This window comes from Schistocerca cancellata, chromosome 2 (assembly GCF_023864275.1).
Source record: "Schistocerca cancellata isolate TAMUIC-IGC-003103 chromosome 2, iqSchCanc2.1, whole genome shotgun sequence".
Classification (NCBI taxonomy): Eukaryota; Metazoa; Arthropoda; class Insecta; order Orthoptera; family Acrididae; genus Schistocerca; species Schistocerca cancellata.
In genome coordinates, this window is record NC_064627.1 from 1,083,133,730 (window position 1) to 1,083,157,181 (window position 23,452).

The 23,452-nt window shown below is 42.8% G+C and overlaps 1 protein-coding gene across 1 annotated transcript in view; it reads left to right on the plus strand.

The window, feature by feature from the left end:
• The first annotated feature begins 369 nt into the window (after positions 1–369).
• The window catches only part of LOC126163086 (uncharacterized), a 128,359-nt gene continuing 105,276 nt past the window's right edge, over positions 370–23,452 (plus strand). Inside the window, exon 1 of the mRNA XM_049919997.1 lies at positions 370–466. Within this exon, the coding sequence (XP_049775954.1) occupies positions 385–466 (82 nt within the window). The 5' untranslated portion in view covers positions 370–384. The remainder of the gene's footprint in view (positions 467–23,452) is intronic.

Sequence of the window (23,452 nt, forward strand, 5' to 3'; positions counted from 1 at the left end):
ATATTGTGTATCACTTTCTTTTGCTCTTCAGTGTGCTTGTACCAATGCATTTTGACTATGGTTCAATAAACAAAACCAAATTTTAAAAAATAAAAAGAAAGCTTATGATAGAGTGACCAGCTCTTTGTTGTAGCCAATTTTTTTTTTTTTTGGAGAATCGGTCGTGAAGTGACAGGTGTCAGGTGACAGGAGGGCAGTGTTATCCTGACCAGTGACGCGGGGCGCCCGTATTTGTCGCCGGCGGACCTGCAGCGGCCGCGAGGTCGCGCCCGCCGTCTGTCCGGCCTCCGACTGCTTCTCCCCTCCCCCCTCCTCATCCCTCCCCCACACCGCCGGCGGCCGGCTTTAAAGCTACGGCAACGTCCGCCACAGGCCACAGTAGCCATGGAGGGCCGCCGAGTGACGTACCTGGGAGCTGGCTGCGTGCTGCCACTGTTTCTGCTCTTGGCGGTGGCGACGTCCGTCGGTGAGTTCACCACACACACTCACACTTTGATCTCTGTGGTTCTGCTGTGACCAGCGTCGTATTTACTATCTACGTATACTTGCTGTGCGGGTCCTCCGAAGGGAAATTTTGTGGTAAGTACTCCGCAAACAACTGCATTTTACGAGGGTCGTTCAATAAACAACCCAACACTTCTTTTCTGAAAGATGGTTGGTTTTAGTGCTGTTTACAGTACACCATAATGTTTCTTACTGTTTTGGCAACGAAACCCTACTTTTCAACATAATCTCCGTTCAATTCGGCGGCCTCGCACCACTCTACTGGTCGGGCATGTATGCCCGCTTAGTACCACTCTACTGGTCGATGTCGGAGCCAACGTCGTCCTGCACTAGTAGCCTCCCAAATATCCAAGCATTGCTTCCCGCCGAGTGCTTCCTTCACAGATGAAAGTCGGAAGGTGCGAGATTCGGGCTGTAGGGGGGATGAACAAGAACAGTCCAGTGAAGTCTTGTAAGTTCCTCCCTGCTGCAGAGAGCTGCGTGAGGCTTTGAGTTGACGTTGTAATTTCGTTTGCATTTTTGTGGCGACTAACACGCTAAAGTCGTTTCTTAATTTCCTGAAGGTAACACAATACACTTCAGCGTTGATCAATGCACCATGACGGAGGACATCAATCAGAGTGACCCTTTCACAGTCCCAGATGACCGACTCCACGACTTTGTCGTCTGAGGCTTTGAACTTTTTCTTCGGAGGAGAGATGCTGTGGCGTCAGTCCATGGATTGTCGTGTTGTGTCCGATTCGAAATGATGAACTCATGTTTCATCGGCTTTGACGGTGATCGACAAAAAATTTTGACCATCAGCCTCGTTGCACCCAAATAAGTCCGAACAGACGGCCGTTCATTGATTTTATGGTCTTCTGTTACGCGGCAAGGAAACCGGCGGGAATATATCTTTGAGTACCCCAAATGGTGGACGAATGTGTCAGCACTACCAACAGAGACGTCCATTTGTCCATCAAGGTGTTGTATTATGATCCGTCGGTCACCTCGAATGAGAGTGTCCGCACGTTCCAGCATTGCGGGAGTCGCAACGGTGTGCGGTCGGTCGGAGGCGGGAGACCGGACAGGTTTGCTCGACCTTGTTCCGATGGTGATAGACTCCTCGCTCAACGACTCACCGTGCTTTTCTCCACTGTCAGGTTTCCGTAGACATTCTGCAAGGTCCTATGAACATATCTGCAATGCTCTCATTTTCCATCAAAAGAAACTCAATGATAGCTCTCTGTTAGGAGCGCACCCCCGTTACAGACGTCATTTACAAGGCTACATATAGTCACACCAGCTATCGTAACTTCATGAAACTATGACCCACAACAAATTTCGCATCTTTCAACCGAAGTTGGCTGAGAAAAAAGTGTGTTGCATTACTTATTGAACGCACCTGATGGATGCAGTTTTCTAATTAAAACGCAGCTGCTCAGATTCACTATTTAACTGGAAACGAAAAGTATAAAACTGTCGCCGTTCTACAGTATTAACTGATTTCGTTAACCAGTTTCGCGGCTTATAAGACCTTGATCAAATTCTTGCCCACGCAAAATCAGTATTTTAATATTAAATCTAAGATATGGTAACTATGAGCAAACATGTTTGTTAGGTAAATAATAAAATAATAAATAACGAATCGAATGTAATAAAGAAACGTTTTACTTGTAATAAATCCAATACAAAAGCAATCAGTCTCAAAATAAATATTACGAGTAATATTACTGGCTGATTTTTCTGCTCCCACAATTCATTTTAATGAAGCTTCAATATATTGTTAACTTACTTCACTTAAAATATGTTTCATTAGTGAGCGAAACTAAAATGCTGTACCTTGTACCTGTCTTGCAACAAGCAGGTTCAAAGCCAGTTTTGATCAACTCAAATTTTGAAAATGACGGTTTCAACCACATTTTGTGAATATATATATATATATATATATATATATATATATATATATATATATGTGTGTGTGTGTGTGTGTGTGTGTGTGTGTGTGTGTGTGTGTGTGTGTGTGTGTGTTTATATAGCAACTTCGATATTAGGAAAACGAACCCTAGGGTCTTTCTTCAAAGAGGGGTTTAAAAACCTACCTCTCCAGACTTGTTTTCAGGTTCCTCAAAATCCGTTTGAAACTAGTTTGAACAAGCCTGTAGCTAAATCAGTTAATTTCCTAGCTGATCTCCTAATTCATTGCCATACGTCTCAGCTAAGTTTTGAGCTGCTGCAACTACCTCTTCATTGGTTAGCGTACCCAACTTGTTCAGAAACCCAAAACGTGAATCCACTGATTTTTGTATCTCAAGTCTCTCCTGGATGTAAATTTAAACTGATCTTTGGCAGGAAGGATGCTCCTGGTTCCTAGTTATTTCTAATGCGAAATGTAATGGAAGGCCGCCATCATTTGAGCACCAATGTCGAGAAGTATTTATGCAACACCGTACTAAATATGTTTCTTATGGTACTCAGTCTTAATTGTGAGTGTTTCAGGTATTTTTACTCTTAATTTCATGTAGAGGTTGCGCTTGTACGTTCATGGCATTTACGTTTCGTTTGACAGATGTTCTAAGGATACTACGATAGAAACGCGTCAGCATAGATAATTTTTTACAACATGTGATCCTTTCACTCTAGGGACCTAATAAAGCAGTGATATAAGACGTTCTCAGGACTGGCTTAAATTTCTTACTGTAGAGGCTCTGTAGTTGGTGAGTAGCCTCCTCCATGCTGTTGGCCAGTAGAGTGAGATCATCAGCAAAGGCTAGACAGGGTACATTGAGGTTGTCTTTCTTGTATCCAAGCTTCAGTCCTGCTTCTGGCGACAATGTTGAAGTCCATTCTCTGATGATTTTCTCCAGAACACAGTTGAAGAGGATGCAAGAGAGGTCATCCCCCTGCCTGACTCCTGCCTGGATGGGAAAGCTCACAGAGATTTCACTCCTGAACTTGACTTTGGAGGTGGTTTTCTGCAGGGTAGCTTGGATGAGTCTGGTAGTCTTCCTATATAGGTCTAGCTACCACAGGTTAGAGACGAGGGTCTGTCGATCTATTCCGTCATATGCCTTTTGGAAGTCTACCGTAATGGCTACCCAGGAGTGTCCGCCTCAGCTCCTATGTGAGAGGATGGTCTTGAGGTTTTGTATCTGTCTGTGCTTGACCTACTTGCACGGAAACCAGCCTGGTATTCACCTAGTTGGGAGTCTGGCTGTTTGGTAACTTTTCTGCACGGCTTTAGAGAAGATCTTGTAGTTTATAAGCAACAAGGAGTTGCCTTGATAGTTTTTGAGGTCGGCCTTACCTCCTTTCTTGTGTAGTGGATGGATCATGGCTGAGGTCCATTCCTCTGGCAAAACCTCTGTCCTCCAAATGTCCTGAATGATCTGGCTGATACTCTGCAGGGACTGGTCATCTAAGTGCTTCCACATTTCTGCATTATACCACATTCACCTGGGGCCTTGTTGTTCTTAAGATCTTTGATGATCTTCTCTATTTCTTTCCTATTGGGTATTATAGATTCCTGGTTCCTGACAGCGGGCTCGGGGAAAGCAAGTCTCTCTTTTGGTTGTTCTGGATTGAGGAGTTTCTGGAAATATTCTGGAAAGGTTTCTGTGCAGTCCCTGTTACTCATTTTGAGTTTCCCATCTGGCCCTCTGAGATATAGGTTTTGGGCCATGTATGAAGTAGACTGTTTCTTCAGTCGCTTGTAGAGATCGCTTGAATTCTTTTTCTTCTCTAGTATTTTGAGACCTGTTGTAGTTCCTCTTGGTTTTGTGGTTGATGCTCAACGTTGTTTTTCTTTGCGCCATGGTTGGGCTCATCTTTGCTCTGATTCCACTTTCCTCTATAGCTTGATCACATTCTGTGGTCCACCAGGGATGCTTGCCTTTGTTTGTTGAAGCAGGTATAGTTTCATGATCGTCATCCAGTAGAGCCTTTTGAAGAGTAGGCCACCCTTGTCTCTGTGTGTTCTTCTCAAGGGTGATCTGGAAGTCGCAGTCCTTATCGCTCAGCCAGTGGGTGTTAAACCTTGGTATTCTCGAAACCTTTGGGGTATTGTGAGCTCGTCTCAAATTTTGTAGGTTGGTCTTAACTATGGAGAGATAGTGGTCAGAGTCGAGTTTGTTCCCCTCTCAATACCTTGACATTTTGTATTTCCTTGTGGGATCTGTCAATAGCCACATGGTCCAACTGAAATTCACCCAGCATGTGATTTGGATTCCTCCAGGTCATGGCCTTCCTCGGTAGTTATTTGAACGCAGTTGATTTTTAGGACCAGGTTGTAGTTGTCACAAAAGTTCTATGAGGCACTGGCCATTACTGTTGGTCCTATTGTGGGCCGGGTAACCACTCACTATCCTGCGGTACGTCTTTTCCTTGCCAACTTGTGCGTTGAAGTCACCAATGAGTATGATGATGTGGTGGTTAGGGATCTTGTCTAGGGTCTCTTCAAGGGTGTTCCAGTAGTATTCTACTGGCTCAAAAATGGCTCTGAGCACTATGGGACTTAACTTCTGAGGTCATCAGTCCCCTAGAACTTAGAACTGCTTAAACCTAACTAGCCTAAGGACATCACACTCATCCATGCCCGAGGCAGGATTCGAACCTTCGACCGTAGCGGTCACGCGGTTCCAGACTGTAGCGCCTAGAACCGCTCGGCCACTCCGGCCGGAGTATTCTACTGCTTCCAGATCTTTCCTATTGGTGTCATTTGTAGGTGCATGGAAGTTAACTCTTGTGTATGCTCTATTGCGGGACCTCAAGGATAACGAGGAGGTTCTGCCATTGGAGGATGTGAATTCTAAAACATGGTCGACCATTCTATGATGTACAGCAAAGCCAGTACCCAGGTGTGGAACTGTCATCACTCTTTCACCTGGTTTTCCTTTATAGATCCAGTATCCTTAGGATTCCATTGCATCCCCGTCTGGGAACTAAGCCTCTTGTAATGCCGCTATCTTGATGCTACACTTCTCCAGCACATCAAGGGTGTGTTTGAGTTTACCAACCTTTATCAGTGAGTACATGATCAGTGTAGCTAGGTAAGTAATGTTTCTTTTCTTTTTCTGTTCTTGTTTATGTGAGGTCAGTTGTGGTGGAGTGCATGAAGGTGCAGGCTACCCAGAATCCGATGACGTGCTTGCCCCATCATGACTGGGGGTGGACTGGTTACCACCTGGGTATTATTTCTGTTGATATTTCTCTTCATGATGAGTCCAACGAGTTTGTGTATGGTGTCACCCTAGTGGGTGGCGAAGTTAACTCTCAAGGTTGTTAGCCCTGAGGTATATTTTATCAGCTGCCACCAACATGTGGAACAGAAGCTGTTGGGGTACCGCCACTGATATGTGGAACCGCCGTGCCCTTGGAACTAGTTTTGGTCCCTTCAAGGTATTTTATTTCCCCGGTACCCACCATGTCTCGTGGTCAGCTCCCTATCCGCCACCTGGAGAGACGCTCGGTAGGAGACTGGCAACTCCCCCGAGAAATCTTCCATTTATTTTACTGCAAAATACAAGTAATGTGCGTGAAACGAAATCCATACATTTTTAAGCTAAACGACATTACGTTATCACTTCTTGTTTGCAGGGACTATTTGGTAACTTGAAAGTAGAAGTTTTTAGCTTATTATAAGCTCGACTAACTTATATGCAACCCTCTTCAGATCCATCACTATGACAGCGATATTCAAGAAGCATGTTTGTTGACACAGCAGGCCACGCAACATGCTTATTAATACTGCTGTTGATATGGAAAGTTTCAAGATGGTTGTATAAATAACTCAAATAAATAGCCAGCAAAATTATACTTCAGACTTTAAAGGTAACAAATATTCTCTTAACATAGGTACATGTGAGATCACGGTCATTAGCTTCATTTGCAGATGTTACGAAAGATGTACCTTGGCAGCCACATCTACTTGCTAGTGTTGGTCTCTGCATTCTTTATTGCAAGTAACACCTGAACTTTGTCAGTCATCTCCAAACGATAATGTGTCTTTTATTATCTGGGCATACTTGCACTAAAACGGAAAAGTTAGTCAAAAAAGTAGAATTACTGGTACTGAGCTACACTTTGACGGTGACCTTTTTCCCCTTTTTTTCTTTTTTTTTGGGGAGGGGGGCGGGGTGCCATCAGTCTTCTGACTGGTTTAGTGCGGCCCGCCACAAATTCCTCTCCTGTGCAAACCTCTTCACCTCAGAGCGGCAGTTCCAACCTACGTCTTCAATTATTTGCTAGTTGTATTCAAGTCTCTGTCTTCCTCTACACTTTTTGCCCTCTACAGCTCGCTCTAGTGCCACGAAAGTCGTTTCCTCATGTCGTAACAGATGTCCTATCCTGTCCCTTCTCCTTGTCAGTGTTTTCCACATATTCCTTTCCTCTCCGATTCTGTACAGAACTTCCTTATTCCTTACTTTCTCAGTCAAGCTTATTTTCAATATTCGTCTGTAGCACCACGTATCAAATGCTTCGGTTCTCTTCTATTTTTCCACAGTCCATGTTTCACTACCAAACAATGCTGTACTCCAGACGTACATTCTCAGAAATTTCTTCCTCAAATCAAGGCATATGTTTGATAGTAGTAGACTTCTCTTGGTCAGGACCGCCCTTTTTGCCATTGGTAGTCTGCTTCTTGCTCCATCCGTCATTGGTTATTTTACTGCCTAGGAACTAGAATTCCTTAATTTCATCTACTTCGTGACCATCAAGTTTCTCGCTGTTCTCATTTCTGCTAGTTCTATTACTTTCGTCTTTCTTCGATTAATCCATTAGATCGTTCATTCCATTCAGCAGATCAGGTAATTCTTCTTCACTTTCACTCCGGACAGCAATGTCATCAGCGAATCTTATCACTGACATCCCTTCACCTTGAATTTTAATTCCACTCCTGAACCTTTCTTTTATTTCCGCCATTGCTACTTCGACGTACAGATTGAACAGTAGGGGAGAAAGACTTTTCAATCCGAGCACTTCGTTCTTAGTCGTCCAGTCTCTTCATTCCCTCTTGGCTCTTGTACATACTGTATATTACCCGTCTCTCCCTATAACTTACCCCTACTTTTCTCAGAATTTCGAACACCTTGCGCAATTTTACATTGTCGAACGGCTTTTCCATGTCGACAAATCGTATGAACGTGTCTTGATTTTTCTTTAGTCTGTCAATGTCGGAACTGCCTCTCTGGTGCCTTTACCTTTTCTGAAGCCAAGGTGATCGAAATCTAACACATCCTCAGTTTTCTTTTCCATTCTTCTTTATGTTATTCTTGTCAGCAACTTTGATATATGAGCTGTTAAGCTGATTGTGCTCTGATTCTCGCAATTGTCAGCTCTTGCAGTCTTTGGAATTGTGTGGATGATATTCTTCGGAAAGTTAGACGATATGTCGCCAGACTCAAACATTCTACAAGCCAACTTGAATAGCCGTTTTGTTCCCATTTCCCCCAATTATTTTAGAAAAACTGATGGAATGTTATCTAACCCTTCTGCCTTGTTTGATCTTAAGTCCTCCAAAGCCTTCTGAATTATGATTCGAAAACTGGATCCCCTATCTCTTCTAAATGGACTCCTCTTTCTTCTTTTATCACATCAGACAAATCTTGCACTTCATAGAGACTTTCAAGGTATGCTTTCCACCTATCCACTCTCTCCTCTGCATTTATCAGTGGAATGCCCGTTAACCTCTTAATGTTGCCACCCTTACTTTTAATGTCAACGAAGGTTGTTTTGACATTCCTGTATGCTGAGTCTGTCCTTCCGCCAATCATTTCTTTTTCGGTTTCTTCACATTATCCATGCAGCCATTTCGTCTTAGCTACCTTTCACTTCCTGTTTATTTCATTTCCGCAAAAAAAAATGGTTCAAATGGCTCTGAGCACTATGGGACTCAACATCTTAGGTCATAAGTCCCCTAGAACTTAGAACTACTTAAACCTAACTAACCTAAGGACATCACACACACCCATGCCCGAGGCAGGATTCGAACCTGCGACCGTATCAGTCCCGCGGTTCCGGACTGGAGCGCCAGAACCGCTAGACCACCGCGGCCGGCTTCATTTCCGCATCGCGGGGTAGCACCACCATATCACGGTTGGGGGTTCGAGTCCTCCCTCGGGCATGGGTGAGTGTGTTGTCCATAGTGTAAGTTAGTTTAAGTTAAATTGAGTAGTGTGTAGGCTCTCAGAGATCGATGACCTAAGTACTTTGGCCCCATAAGACATTACCACAAATTTCTAAAAAAAATCATTTCTCTCTTTACATGTTTGTACTTCCTTTGTCACCGATCAACTGAAGTATTTCATCTGTTACCAATAGTTTCTTTGCAGTTACCTACTTTGCACCTATGTTTTTCTTTCCACCTTCTGTGACTGCCCTTTTCCCATTACTCTTCAACTGCACTGCCTGCAGAGCTATTCGTTATTGCTGTGTCTATAGCCTTAGAGAACCTCAAGTGTATCTCATCATTCCTTAGTATTTCCGTATCCCACTTCTTTGCCTATTGATTCTTCCTAACTAACATCTTAAGCTTCAATCTACTCTTCATCACCAATACATTGTGATCTGAGTCTGTATATGCTCCTGGGTACGCCTTACAATCCAGTACCTGATTTCGGAATCTCTGTCTGACCATGATGTAATCTAACTGAAATCTTTTCCAAGTATACCTTTTCCCCTTTTGATTCTTGAACAGAGTATTCGCTATTACTAGCTCAAATTTATTTCAGAACTGAACAGAACTGAATTAGTCTTTCTCCTCTCTCATTCCTTGTCCCAAGTCCGTGTTCTCCTGTAATCTTTTCTTCTGCTCCTCCCTCTACAATTGCATTCCAGTCCCTACGACTATTAGATTTTCATCTCCCTTTACATACTGTATTACCCTTTCAGTATTCTCGCATACTTTCTGTATGTCTTCATCTTCAGCTTGCTACGTCGGCGCGTATACCTGAACTACCGTTGTCGGTGTTGGTTTGCTGCCGATTCTGATAAGAAATCCACTGTCACTGAACTGTTAACAGTAACACACTCTCTGCCCTACCTTCCCATTCATATGGAATTCTACTCCCGTTATACCATTTTCTGTTGCTGTTGATATTACCCTACTCATCTGACCAAATATCCTTATCCTCTTTCCATTTTACTTCACTGAGCCCTACTATATCTACATTGACCCTTTGTGTTTCCTTTTCAGATTTTCAAGTTTCCGTACCACGTTCAGATTCTGACATTCCACGCCCCGACTCGTAGAACGTAATCCTTTCGTTGATTATTCAATCTTTTTCTCATGGTAACCTCCCCCTTTTCAGTCCCCTCCCGGAGATGCCAATTGGGGACTATTCCGGAATCTTTTGGCAAGGGAGAGATCATCATGACACTTTTTCAGTTACAGGATCCATGTCCTGTGAATACACGTTATGTGTCTTTAATGCATTGGTTTATATTGCCTTATGCATCCTCATGGCGTTGATCATAGCTGATTCTTCCCCCTTTAGGGGCAGTTTCCCAGCCCAAGGGCAAGAGAGTGCCCTGAAACTCCGTCCGCTCCTCCGCCCTCTTTGGCAAGGCTGTTGGCACTACGAGGGTTATACTTCTTATGCCGGAAATCTTCGGCCACCAAATGCTAATTATTAATCAAAATTTAAGCAGAGGCGGGATTCAAATCGGGAACCGTGGACTTTTTTACTTTTACTAGCAACAAATAATCCTGGGTTAATAACGAGCATCAAAACCGATATAGGGATTAGTGAAGACAGGGCTGTCGTAGTAAGATTGAATACTGTAATCCCCAAATCCTCGAAAAATAAGCGAAAAATATACCTATTCAAAAAAGCAAATAAAAATTCACTTGACGCCTTCCTGGGAGATAATCTCCACTCATTCCAAATTAATATTATAAGTGTAGACCAGATGTGGCTTAAATTCAAAGAAATAGTATCTGCAGCAATTGAGAGATATATACCAAATAAATTAACAAAAGACGGAGCCGATCCTCCTTGGTACACAAAACGGGTTAGAACACTGTTGCAAAAACAACGAAACAAACGTGCCAAATTTAAACAGACGCAAAATCACCAAGATTGGCTATCTTTTACAGAAGCTCGAAATTTAGAGCGGAATTCAATGCGAGATGCTTATAACAGTTTCCACAACGAAACTTTGCCTTGAAACCTGGCAGAAAATCCAATGCGATTAGGTCGTATGTGAAGTATGTTAGCGGCAAGAAACAATCAATGCCTTCTCTGCGCGATAGCAATGGAGATACTATAGAAGACTGTGGTGTCACCGCCAGACACCACACTTGCTAGGTGGTAGCCTTTAAATCGGCCGCGGTCCATTAGTACATGTCGGACCCGCGTGTCGCCACTGTCAGTAATTGCAGACCTAGCGCCACCACATGGCAGGTCTAGAAAGACGGACTAGCACTCGCCCCAGTTGTACGGACGACATTGCTAGCGACTAGACGTACGAAGCCTTCCTCTCATTTGCCGAGAGACAGTTAGAATAGCCTTCAGCTAAGTCCATAGCTACGACCTAGCAAGGTGCCATTAGCCTTACAGTGATTGTAATTAACCGTATCTGGAGATAGACTCATTTGTATCGTCAATAGCGATGTACCACAAGGATGAATTAAAGTTAAGTATTCAAGGAGCTGCATATTTTTCTCTATAGCATTCATCAAGTATCCTGTTCCAGAACTCACGCCAGCCGGCGTGTGTGTACGCGTGCCTATCGGTAACCTCACCCTGTGTCTAGACTCTTGTCTAGACACAACAAAGACACTGCTGTCAAAGCAGAATTACTAAACACAGCCTTCCGAAATGCCTTCACAAAAGAAGACAAAGTAAATACTCCAGAATTTGAATCGAGAACAGCTGCCAACATGAGTAACTTAGAAGTAAATATCCTCGGAGTAGTTAAGCAACTTAAATCACTCCATAAAAGCAAGTCTTCTGGCCAGACTGTATACCAATTAGGTTCCTTTCGGAGTATGTTGATGCATTAGCTCCATACTTAACAATCATATTCAACCGTTCGCTCGACGAAAGATCCGTACCCAAAGACTGGAAAATTGCACAGGTCAACCAATATTCAAGAAAGGTAGTAGGAGTAATCCACTAAATTACAGGCCCATATAGTTTACGTCGATATGCAGCAGGATTTTAGAACATATATTGTGTTCGAACGTAATGAATTACCTCGAAGAAAACGGTCTATTGACACACAGTCAACATGGGTTTAGAAAACATCGTTCTTGTGGAACGCAACTAGCTCTTTATTCACATGAAGTGCTGAGTGCTATTGACAAGGGATTTCAGATCGATTCCGTATTTCTGGATTTTCGGAAGGCTTTTGACACTGTACCACACAAGCGGCTCGTAGTGAAATTCCGTGCTTATGGAATATCGTCTCAGTTATGCGACTGGATCTGTGATTTCTTGTCAGACAGGTCACTGTTCGTAGTAACTGACGGAAAGTCATCGAATAAAACAGAGGTGATTTCAGGCGTTCCCCAAGGTAGTGTTATAGGCCCTTTGCTGTTACTTATCTATATAAACGATTTGGGAGACAATCTGAGCAGCCGTCTTCGGTTGTTTGCAGGCGACGCTGTCGTTTATCGGCTAATAAAGTCATCAGAAGATCAAAACCAACTGCAAAACGATTAAGAAGAAATAGCTAAATGGTGCGTAAAGTGGCAGTTGGCCTTAAATAACGAAAAGTGTGAGGTCATCCACATGAGAGCTAAAAAGAACGCGTTAAACTTCGGTTACACGATAAATCAGTCTAATCTAAAAGCCGTAAATTCAACTAAATACCTAGGAATTACAATTACGAACAATTTAAATTGGAATGAACACATAGTAAATGTTTTGGGAAGGCTAACGAAAGACTGCGTTTCATTTGCAGGACACTTAGAAAATGTAACAGACCTACTAAGGAGACTGCCTACACTACACTTGTCCGTCCACTTTTAGAATACTCTTGCGTGGTGTGGGATCCTTACCAGATAGGACTGACTGAGTACATTGAAAAAGTTCATAGAAGGCAGCGCGTTTTGTATTATCGCGAAATATGGGAGAGAGTGTCACAGAAATGATACAGGATTTAGAAAGGACATCATTAAAAGAAAGGCGTTTTTCGTTGCGACGGAATCTTCTCACGAAATTCCAATCACCAACTTGCTCCTCCGAATGCGAAAATATTTTGTTGACACCGACGTACGTAGGGAGGAACGATCACAAAGATAAAATAAGGGAAATCAGAACTCGTATGGAAAGATATAGGTGTTCATTCTTCCCGTGAGCTATACGAGATTGGAATAATAGAGAATTGTGAAAGTGGTTCGATGAACCCTCTGCCAGGCACTTAAATGTGATTTGCAGAGAATCCAAGTAGATGTAGATGTAGATGTAGACTTATCAAAGACGCTCCGCAAGACCATGGGTGTTCCTTATGCTGTTATAATGACATTGATTTCTTCTGTGGTTTTCATAATAGTATGGGTGTGTGTATTAGAAAGTACACTATCGGAACAAAAGTCTCCTGACACTTATTAGTGGACATTAATATGGGGTGAGTCCATCGCTCGCCTTTACGACGGAATGAACTCCGATGGGAACTCTTTCAGTGAGGCTCCTTGATGTCTATGGCGGAATGGCAGCTGGGTCTTCCTCAAAAGCCGAAATCAGAGAAGGCAGTGATAATGGACGCTGATATGGAGCGAAATCGACGTTCTGGCTCGTCCCAGAGGAGTTGCATTGGGTTCAAGTGAGGACTCTAGGCAAGCCAGTCCATTTCACGAAAGTCACCGTCTACAAACCATAGCTTCACCTATGCTGATTTATGACAGGATGCATTGTCCCTTCGAATTGTCCCTCTACTAACGCAGTAAACAATTTTGAAATATGTTTTCTTCTGAATTAAGCGTTTTCCTAAGTGCAATAAAGAGATCACACCCCGAGCAAGGAAAATACCCCCAACGGCGTAACATCACCTTCTCCTTACTTCAATGGAGATAACGTTCTCCAGGCGCTCACCAAACACAAAACCCGGACATCGGATTAGCCAAAGGGTATAACGTGATTCATTGCTCCAATTCACTTGTTTCCAGTCATCCACCGTCCAGTGGCGTCGCTGTTTTTTCCAACTCTCGTGTCGCCTAACACTGGCTGGACTCCTGGTAGGACTCTGAAATGCACAACTGATTTCTTCTGCTTATTTCGTGCGATTTTGGGCAAACACTCTCCACTGTGCTCGAGGTTCGGTGTCCGTCAGTAGATAAGGTCTGCCTACTCTCGGCTTAGGTCTGCTTGTTCCTTCGCGTTTCCAGTTCACCATCACCTTACCAACTGTCCAGATGGGCAGCTTTAGATGGGTTGAAATGTCCCTGACGGATCCGTTATCAGGTGACATCCAGTGACTAGTCCACCGATCCATTCTGCTGCCCTACTGACAACACAATACTTCCTCCATCCTTTCACACTGGTGCGTCCGCCTCTCGTCACATCTTGTGATCAGTTCCGCATTACATAGTGATGTCCAGATACTTTTGATCGCACATTGTACGTTACCCGTGTTTAAGCCTGTCACATTTGCGACTATGAGAACAACGTGATTAATTCTATACCTACACACCTATTCCGCAAGCCACAGTACGGTGCGTGGCGGAGGGTACTTCACACCAGCATTAACCACATTCTGCCCTGCTCCATTCGCGTGTTGAGCGAGGGATACTGCTTTTTCGTATCGGTGTTTCGTTATCATGAACTCCTCTTCCAGCACTAGTGTGGATTGATGATGGCAGTAAGATAGTTGCACCTGGAAAATACTGTCGAAATAAATTCCCTGGCAAATGGATTATTTTTTAGGTTATCGCTGTCACTTCCAAAACCTGCAGAAGACTCCCACCTCCGTATGGGACATACGCTCCAATTATCCCTCTCTAGACTCAACAAACATGCGCAGTGAAGGCAAACACATAATATCGCTCTCAACGACCTTGCTACAGCTCATCTTCAGGCTTTCCTTATTTCAAGGACAGCTGCTCGACTCGTGCAATTTCCAATTCGTTCTTCTCCTCCTCCATCCGCTCCATCATCGCGTATTCATAAAAACTAATATCCACAATGAAAAAAAATCACTTTACCACCGATCCTCTGTTTCTTCGGCTTACGAGTATACCACATGCCTTTTCACGGGAAATGTTTCACGTTACTGTAAAAATAAATAAATAAATCAATCAATCAATAATGCTTACATTCACATATGTCTTACTGTAAAACATCTTCATTCCATACATTTCTAGTTCTATCTGTTCTTAATACAATGGACAACAGCGTTTTTAGACTTTTCCCGTTAGCTTTTATCTGGTGCTGTCATTCTGACATTAAGCTCCTAGATAGAAAATTATTGCGTATGATGAAGAACTGTTTCGTGGGTAGAAGTTATGTTGTGTTAACCTCTACCCACGAAACAGTTCTTCACAAATCCGCAATAATTTTCTTCAAGGCTAGTTTGCAGATGACAGACTGTCAAAAAAACGGCGAAAACGAGCACTAAAACGGGTGTATAATAATGCAGTTGGATTAACAATGTAATTTTAAGGTGAGCGTCTAAACAGAACAAAGGAAACTGCACAATTGTAATTCTTAGGCTTACATCAGTTAAATTATTATAGATTTGGTATTGTACTTTACAGCTATAAAAATTTGACCCACAAAAGATGACACATAAGTGTCTAAATATGTCTGGGTAAATACAAAATTAGACTAATTGTGTTTGCATAAGGCTGATTTTCAAAACAACCCAACTTTTAAGTCGCAAACACGGAAGAACGTCAATAAGAGCATCAAACCTTAGTAAAATGACTGTCCAAGGCTCTTCAACCTCCCAGTGAAGATTTGGTGGTGCGTGTTCTGTCAGGTGTCTGGACAAGCTGAACCACATCTGTCTTGAAGAAATTAAAAGCTGAACATCCACATTTGCCTACACCACTTCATTCAGAAACCATTGGCAAAACTGAAAAGGTGCAGATTGATATAGACCCTTAAACTAGTGCACCACATACTGTATTAAGCACGTAGTGATAAAGAAGCGGGTTCTTTTTTATATTTTTTTTTTTTTTACAAGATCATCCTTCCATTTCCAGCTGCACAGCTAACCGACATTGCTATTTTGTTGGTCTTTCCGTAGGCTATTTTTCATTTTAGCAATATTTTCTGATGTTCAAACGAGTTTCGCGTAGTCTTCTAGTGAAGGTGTTGCAATTAATGTCATGTTGTCACAAAATTCCGAAAACATATTTAGAGTCTTTGTTATTCTGGTTACTTGCATTTAGAGATACTGACGATTATAACTAATTATTCATGGTTTTCACAATCTTGTAAGTACTTTCTCGTTGTTAACTACCCACATGCTGAAACATGCTGAAACATGAATCGTTGCTGTCATTTGTTACTCAATTATTTGGCTCTTGTGACTCATTTCCGTCAGACTTCGTTGGAGATGCTTGCCTACCGCCGTTGACGTTCTAGGCCTTCTTGCGATATTCCGAGTTTTTCTTCCAAATGCAGTTTAATTTTATGGACATGTCAATGGCGCCCTTTTACCATATACTTCCTGGCATTTATTGTCTTCGTTGAAGGCCTTTGGATAGCGCTGTATAAACTGTCATCGTTGAACAGATATATATGTGCAGATTCGGAAACCTGCACAGTATGACCACCTGCAACGCAGACATCACACGGAGAGCTCAAAAGTCACTGTTCCTGGAGGTTGTTCTTTTATCTTGAGACGTTAAGTCTGCTTGGCTCACTGCTGCATTGAAAAATGAGTGATGTAAACTGCAAAGTAAAAGTGTGTCTCCAATCGTGAAGCAGACAACGCCGCATGTGTGCGTTGTTCAGACTGTCAACTGTTAACCGAGGGGTCGTTACGAGCTTAGCAAACGGTTGTTCTGAAGAATTTAAACAATGTCGGAAGGGCAGAAAATTTTTGTGACTGGGGAGAAATCACAAAGGGAGTCTCACAGGGTTCAATCTTGGATTCAGTTCTATTCCTTATATAGGTTAACATAACATAACTTCTACCCACGTAACAGTGCTTCATCATACGCAATAAATTTCTATGTAGGAGCTTAACATTCAACAAGCACAATTGGGACTTCTTGCAGACGATACCAGCATTATAATAAATCCCATTAGAGAGGAAGCAGCAGAAGAGATGGTGAATGATTTTTCTCAGAGAATTATAAGGTGGTTCTCAGAAGATGGACTCTCCCTAAATTTTCAAAAAAACACATTGTATTCATTTCCGTACAACAAATAGTCATAGCGGCAACTGAAGTAGCACGTGAGCAAGAGTCTGTAAACAGAGTAGAATGCTCCAGATTTTTGGTGTACATATTGATCAAAACTTGAACTGGAAGAAGCATGTTATTGAGCTCCTCAAATATTAAGTTCAGATGCTTTTGCTCCTCGCATTGTTCCTAATCTTGAAAACAAAGTGTGGTGTCACCGCCAGACACCACACTTGCTAGGTGGTAGCCTTTAAATCGTCCGCGGTCCGTTAGTATACGACGGACCCGCGTGTCGCCACTGTCAGTGATTGCAGACCGAGCGCCGCCACACGGCAGTTCTAGAGACACTTCCTAGCGCTCGCCCCAGTTGTACAGCCGACTTTGCTAGAGATGGTTCACTGACAAATTACGCTCTCATTTGCCGAGACGATAGTTAGCATAGCCTTCAGCTACGTCATTTGCTACGACCCAGCAAGGCGCCATTATCATTTGCTATTTATCTTGTGATGCATGTACCGTCAGACCGATGTTCACCAATTATGAATTAAAGTTAAGTATTCCATCAGCTACGTTCTTTGCTACTATAAATTCCCTTAACTGTTCCAGACCTCACGCCAGTCTGCGTGAGCTTAAACGCGTGCCTTTCGGCTTCCTCCTCCTAGTGGCTTGGCTGTCTTGCCAAGTCACAACACAAAGGAATCGATCTCCTGACGTATTTTGAATGTTTCCCTTCAATAATGTATTATAGATTAATTTCATGGGGTGACTCATCGTAAGGAAAGTATTCATTGCACACAATCGAGCAGTAAGAATAATATGTGGCGTTCACCTACTTGCTTCATGCAGGTCCTTCTTGAAGGAGTTAGGCATTTTAACTGTGCCATCACAATACATATACTCGATAATGAAATTCGTCGTAAATAATACGTCAGAATTTGAGAACAGTGATGTTCACACCTACAGCACTAGAGGGATAAATGATCTTTATTAGCCATTACTAAAGCTGTCGATGGCTCAGAAAGAAGTTCAATATGCAGCCTCAAAAAAAATCTTTGATTATTGTCCCAGTAACATAAAATTTCTCATAGGCAGCAAGGCAAGTTTTAAATCTTACTTAAACTCATTGCTCCCGAACCATTCCTTCTATTCCACTGACGACCTTCTACTTAAAAACTGCTATCCTGTAAAAAAATTACAAAAATAAATTAAAAAATTTTGTTTTTAAGTGTATTTGCATGAGTAGGATTAAAATAATAATTTTATCATTAAACTGACTCGTTCCTTAACATTTCGATAAAGCAATAGTTCAGATGAAGTATGGAACACGTAACTAACTAACTAACTAACTATGCTCTCACTGTAACTAAGGGCGAGATATTTAACAGTGAAATCCGCCAACAGCCGTGCAGTTGAGACATTATTTTATTTTTACTACCAGTTTCAGCTTTCCATTATACCATCTTAAGGCCGCATATGCATCTCTAAAAAATAAAGGATATTGGCATACTGTTCCATATGTTCCTCGATACAATCAGGTCTTTGAGGGAAGCATTTGGGATACGGTTTAGAATTTACGACATCCAGGTACATATGGTTCAGTGTGCCAATATCGTTTATTTTTGAGAGATGCATGTGGGTCCTGAAGATGGCGTAATGGAATGCCGAAACTGGTAGTAAAAATAAAATAAAATAACGTCATAACTGCACGGTTGTTGGCGAATTTCATTGTTAAATGCTTGACAAGCCGCTGCCCCAGGTCCACAGTGGATTAGCAGAGACAGATTTCCAGCACGGGAAGTTGCTTGCAACACTTCACCTTCATTCGAGTACTCAGACGCTACGTGAGACAAAAGACATTGAAGTCGCGTCTCACAGTGGGCGGTTGCGGTCAAGAACACGAGCTGGCCACCGCCATCTGCTACTAGCTATGGCACGTACATACCTCAAGGAGTATGCAGCAAGAGTGTGTGCTGACTTTCTGGAGGCAACTGTGAGGGCTGTGTAGAGGCAGCTAGTACACACACCTCACCACAACAGTTGGCTCTGCAGGCGTCCAGTGCGAATGTACTCGTAACTGCAGGCATCTCCGTCGATGACAGCAGCAGCGCCGCGCAAAGCTCACAACTATGCGAGAGAGAGATGGTACCTCCAAATCTAATACTTTGGAAAGCATTCTTAACCGCCCAGCGATCGGTATAAAATGTTAAAAATAAAAAACTGTATCTATCGCGTTTTCAGATTTTTTTATTTCTTGGCAGTCGGTTTCGGACCCATTCCTCAGGCGATGGTCAGGCTTACGCCGCCGTTATGGCTGGTCATGGCGGCAGACGGAGCGAAATCCGTAGAAGTGACAATCGTACTTCTACGGATCTCGCACCGTCTGCCTCCACCGGCATTCATAATAGTGATGTAAGCCTGAAGATGGTCTGGGGAAAGGCCTGAAACCGACTGCCAAGAAATAAAAAATCTGAAAACGCTACCGAGACAGTTTTTATTGATTTTTAACTTATAAAACTCGCGTCAGTAGGCTGCCAGTGCAGCATCGTTCTTCCATCGCTCGCTGTTCTCCGTCAGGTGGCGCCCTGCATACGCACCGCCAGAGGACGCTGAATTGATGCGACCTCACTGCCCGCGATTCTCATTGGCCGGCGCGTCTTTTTAGGTAGTCGCACTCAGAGCTTCACCTTGAGATTCAGTCCATCTGTAGACTTACAAACATCGGTATGGAAGACTACAGTGAGGATATTACACTGACGTAGCACGATGCTATTAAGCATTGCTAACATTCAGGGACGTCCATAACTGTATCAGCGGAGTACTAATTACAAGTAAGAACTATGCTCTCTTTGTGTATAACTCAGCCCCTCCACCCCTCCCCACGAGCCATGGACCTAGCTGTCAGTGGGGTGGCTTGCGTGTCTAAGCAATAAATGTCAACTACAAAGGAGCGGTATCTGTTGAGAGGCCAGACAAAAGTGTGGTTCCTGAAGAGGGGCAGCAGCCTTTTCAGTAGCTGAAGGGGCGACAGTCTGGATGATTGACTGAGATGGCCTAAAACATCAACCAAAACGGCCTTGCTGTGCTGGTACTGTGAAAGGCTGAAAGCAAGGGAAAACTAAAGCCGTAATTTTTCCCGTGTACGTGCAGCTCTACTCTAGGCTTAAATGACGATGGCGTCCTCTTGGGTCAAATATTCCATGGGTAAAATAGTCATCCAGGTGGCCACGGCTCAGGAGTCTGTCGTCATTAGGTGAAATAAACTGGTGTTCTACGGATTGGAGCGAGGAATGTTAGATCCCGTAATTGCGCATGTACATTAGAAAATTTAAAAAGGGGAATGAGTGGATTGAAGATGGGTTTAGCGGGAATTAGCAAAGTTCAGTGACAGCAAGAACAGTATTTTATCAGGTGAATACACAGTTATAAATACAAAATCAACTAGAGGTACGCAGGAGTAGCTTTAATAACAGATAAGAAAATAGGAATACCGGTAAGCTACTATGAACAGCGTAGTGAACGCATTGTCGTAGGCAAGATAGTCACGAAGGCCACATCCACCACAACAGTACAAGTTTATATCCCAAGAATCTCCACAGATGATGAAGACACTGAAGAAATGTATGAGGAGAGAAAAGAAATTCATTTAGGTACTTAAGGGAGACGAAAATTTAATTGTGATGAGGGACTGGAATTCGACAGCAGGAACAAGAAGAGGATTGTAGGCGAAATTGGACCGGGGGAAAGGAATGAAAGAGGTAGAATTTTTCACAGAGCATAATTTAATCATCGCTTACACTTGGTTTAATAATCAGGGAAGAAGGTTGTATACGTGGAAGAGACCTGGAGACACCGGAATGTTTCGGATTCTTTATATAATGATGACATAGAGATTCCGGAACCAGATTTGAAATTGTAAGATATTTCCAGGGGATAACGTGGACTCTGACCACAAATTATTCGTTATGAACTGTAGATTAAAACTGAAGAAATTGCAAAAAAAGTAGAAAATTAAGGAGAGGGATAAGTTGAAAGAACAAGAGGTTGTTGCGATTTTCAGGTGGAGTGTTGGGCAACGATTATCTACAACACAGGAAAGGAAACAAAAAACGAATGGGTAGCTTTCAGAGACGAAATAGTGAAGATAGCTGGGAATCAAATAGGTAAACAGACAAGACCTAGAATAAATCTTTGGACAACACAGGAGATACTGGGAAAGGATAAAATATAAAAATTCAGTAAAGGAAGCAGGCGAAACGGAGTACAAGCGTCTAAAAAATGAAGGAAGAGCAACATGGCAAAGCAGGAATGGATAGAGGACAAACGTAAGAATTTAGATGCATATTTCACTAAGTGAAAAGTTGACACCAACTACTGGAAAATTACAGGCCTTTGGGGAAAAGAGTAGCTGCTATGTGAATATGTAGAGCTGAGATGGAAAGCCAGTCCTAAGCAAAGAAGTGAAAGCTGAAAGGTGCAAAATGTATGAGACAGGCGAAATACCTTCACACTTTGAGAAGACTGTAGTAATTATAAATTCCAAAGAATGCAGGTGCTGTCAGGTGCGAATATTACGGAAGTTAATAATTTATGGTTCTAGATACTAACACAATTCTATACAGAAGAATGGAAGAACTAGTGGAATCCAGCAACCGAGAAGATCAGTTTGGATTCCAGAGAAATGTAGCCACAGGCGACGCAATAATGACCTGACGACTTGTCATAGAAAATAGATTAAAGTTAGTCAAACCTACGTTTATAGCATTTGTAGACTTAGAGAAAGCTTTCGACAATGTTGACTCGAATACTCTCTTTCAAATTCTGAAGGTTTCAGACTAAAACACAGGAATCAAAGGTTATTTACAGTTTGCACATGAACCAAACGGCAATTATAAGCTCCGAGGAGCATGAAAGGGACGCAGTGGTTGAGCATAGAGTGAGACCCGTTTGTAGTCTATCCCTTATGTCATTCAATCTGTACATTGAGCAAGCAGTAAAGGAAACCTAAGGAAAATTTGGAAAAGGAATTAAGGTGCAGTGAGAAGAAATAAGAACGGAGAGGTTCGTCGATCACCTTGTAATTCTGGACTTGGAAGAGCAGTTGAACGGAATGAACAGTTTCTTGAAAGGTAGACATAAGATGGAATCAACAAAGTAAGACAAGCATAATAGAAAGTAGCTGAATAGAATCAGGTGATACTGTAGGAATTAGGTTAGGAAACGAAACAATTAAAGTACTAGAAGATTTTTTTCTATTTGTGCAGTAAAATAATTGACGACGGCCGAAGTAGAGAGGATATAAAATGTTGACTGGCAAAGACAAGAAAAGCATTTCTAAACAAGATAAATGTGTTGAAATCGGACACAGATTTGGGTGTTAGGAAGTCTTTACAGAAGGTGTTCGTCTAGAGTGTACTGATGTAGGGAAGTGAAACAAGGACAATAAACAGTTTGGACAAGAAGAGAATAGAATCTTTCGAAATGTGGTGTTACAGAAGAATGATGAAGATTAGATGGGTAGATCACGTATATAATGAGAAGGTATTAAATAAAATCGGGGAGAAAAGAAATATGTGGCACAATCTGAATACAAGAAGGGATCGATTGATAAGACACATTCTGAGGCATCAAGGGACCATCAATTTAGAACTAGAGGGAAATGTGGGGGGTTAAAAACAGTAGAGGTAAACAAAGAGAAGAGGGAATGTGATGGTCTGGGAAATGTTTCGGTGGCAATCCCTGGGTGATCTCGTCATTCCGAAAGGCACAATGGATCGGTATAAGGATGCATCTGCCCTTATGGACCATGTCCACCGTTACATGCAATCGGCAGAGTGGCATCTACCAGTAGGATAGTGTAACGTCTCACACAGCTCGCAGAGTATGCGCGTGGTTCAAAGATCACCAGGTCTAGTTTACCGTGCTCCTCTGGTCACCAGACTTCCCGGATCTAAACCCAACAGAGGATCTGTGGGGACCACTTGGATCGGGCTGTTTGGACCACGGATCCTCAACGGCACAGGATTCGACGCAGCTGGTCACGGCACAGGATTCGGCTTGGCTCCACCGCGGTCAGCTCTGCAAAAGGCAGTTATTTAGGTTTTAACTATTCTTTTTCTAGGTACGTGTGGTGTCACCGCCAGACACCACACTTGCTAGGTGGTAGCTTTAAATCGGCCGCGGTCCATTAGTACATGTCGGACCCGCGTGTCGCCACTGTCAGTGATCGCAGACCGAGCGCCACCACCCGGCAGGTCTAGAGAGACTTACTAGCACTCGCCCCAGTTGTACGACGACTTTGCTAGCGACTACACTGACGAAGCCTTTCTCTCATTTGCCGAGAGACAGTTAGAATAGCCTTCAGCTAAGTCCATGGCTACGACCTAGCAAGGCGCCATTAACCATATCTAGAGAGAGAGTCTCACATGTATCATCAAGAATGCTGTATACAAATAATGGATTAAAGTTAAGTATTCTTGGAGCTACGTACTTTTCTTTATAGCATTCATTACGTATCCTGTTTCAGACCTCACGCCCATCTGCGTGAGCGTAACGCGTGCATTTCGGCTACTTCCGAGTGGCGTGGCTGTCTTGTTACGCCACAACAGTACGTTCCTACATTCGTACTCGGCCTCTGTGGATGCAACTTACTGTATGGTCTGGCTTTAATTCCCG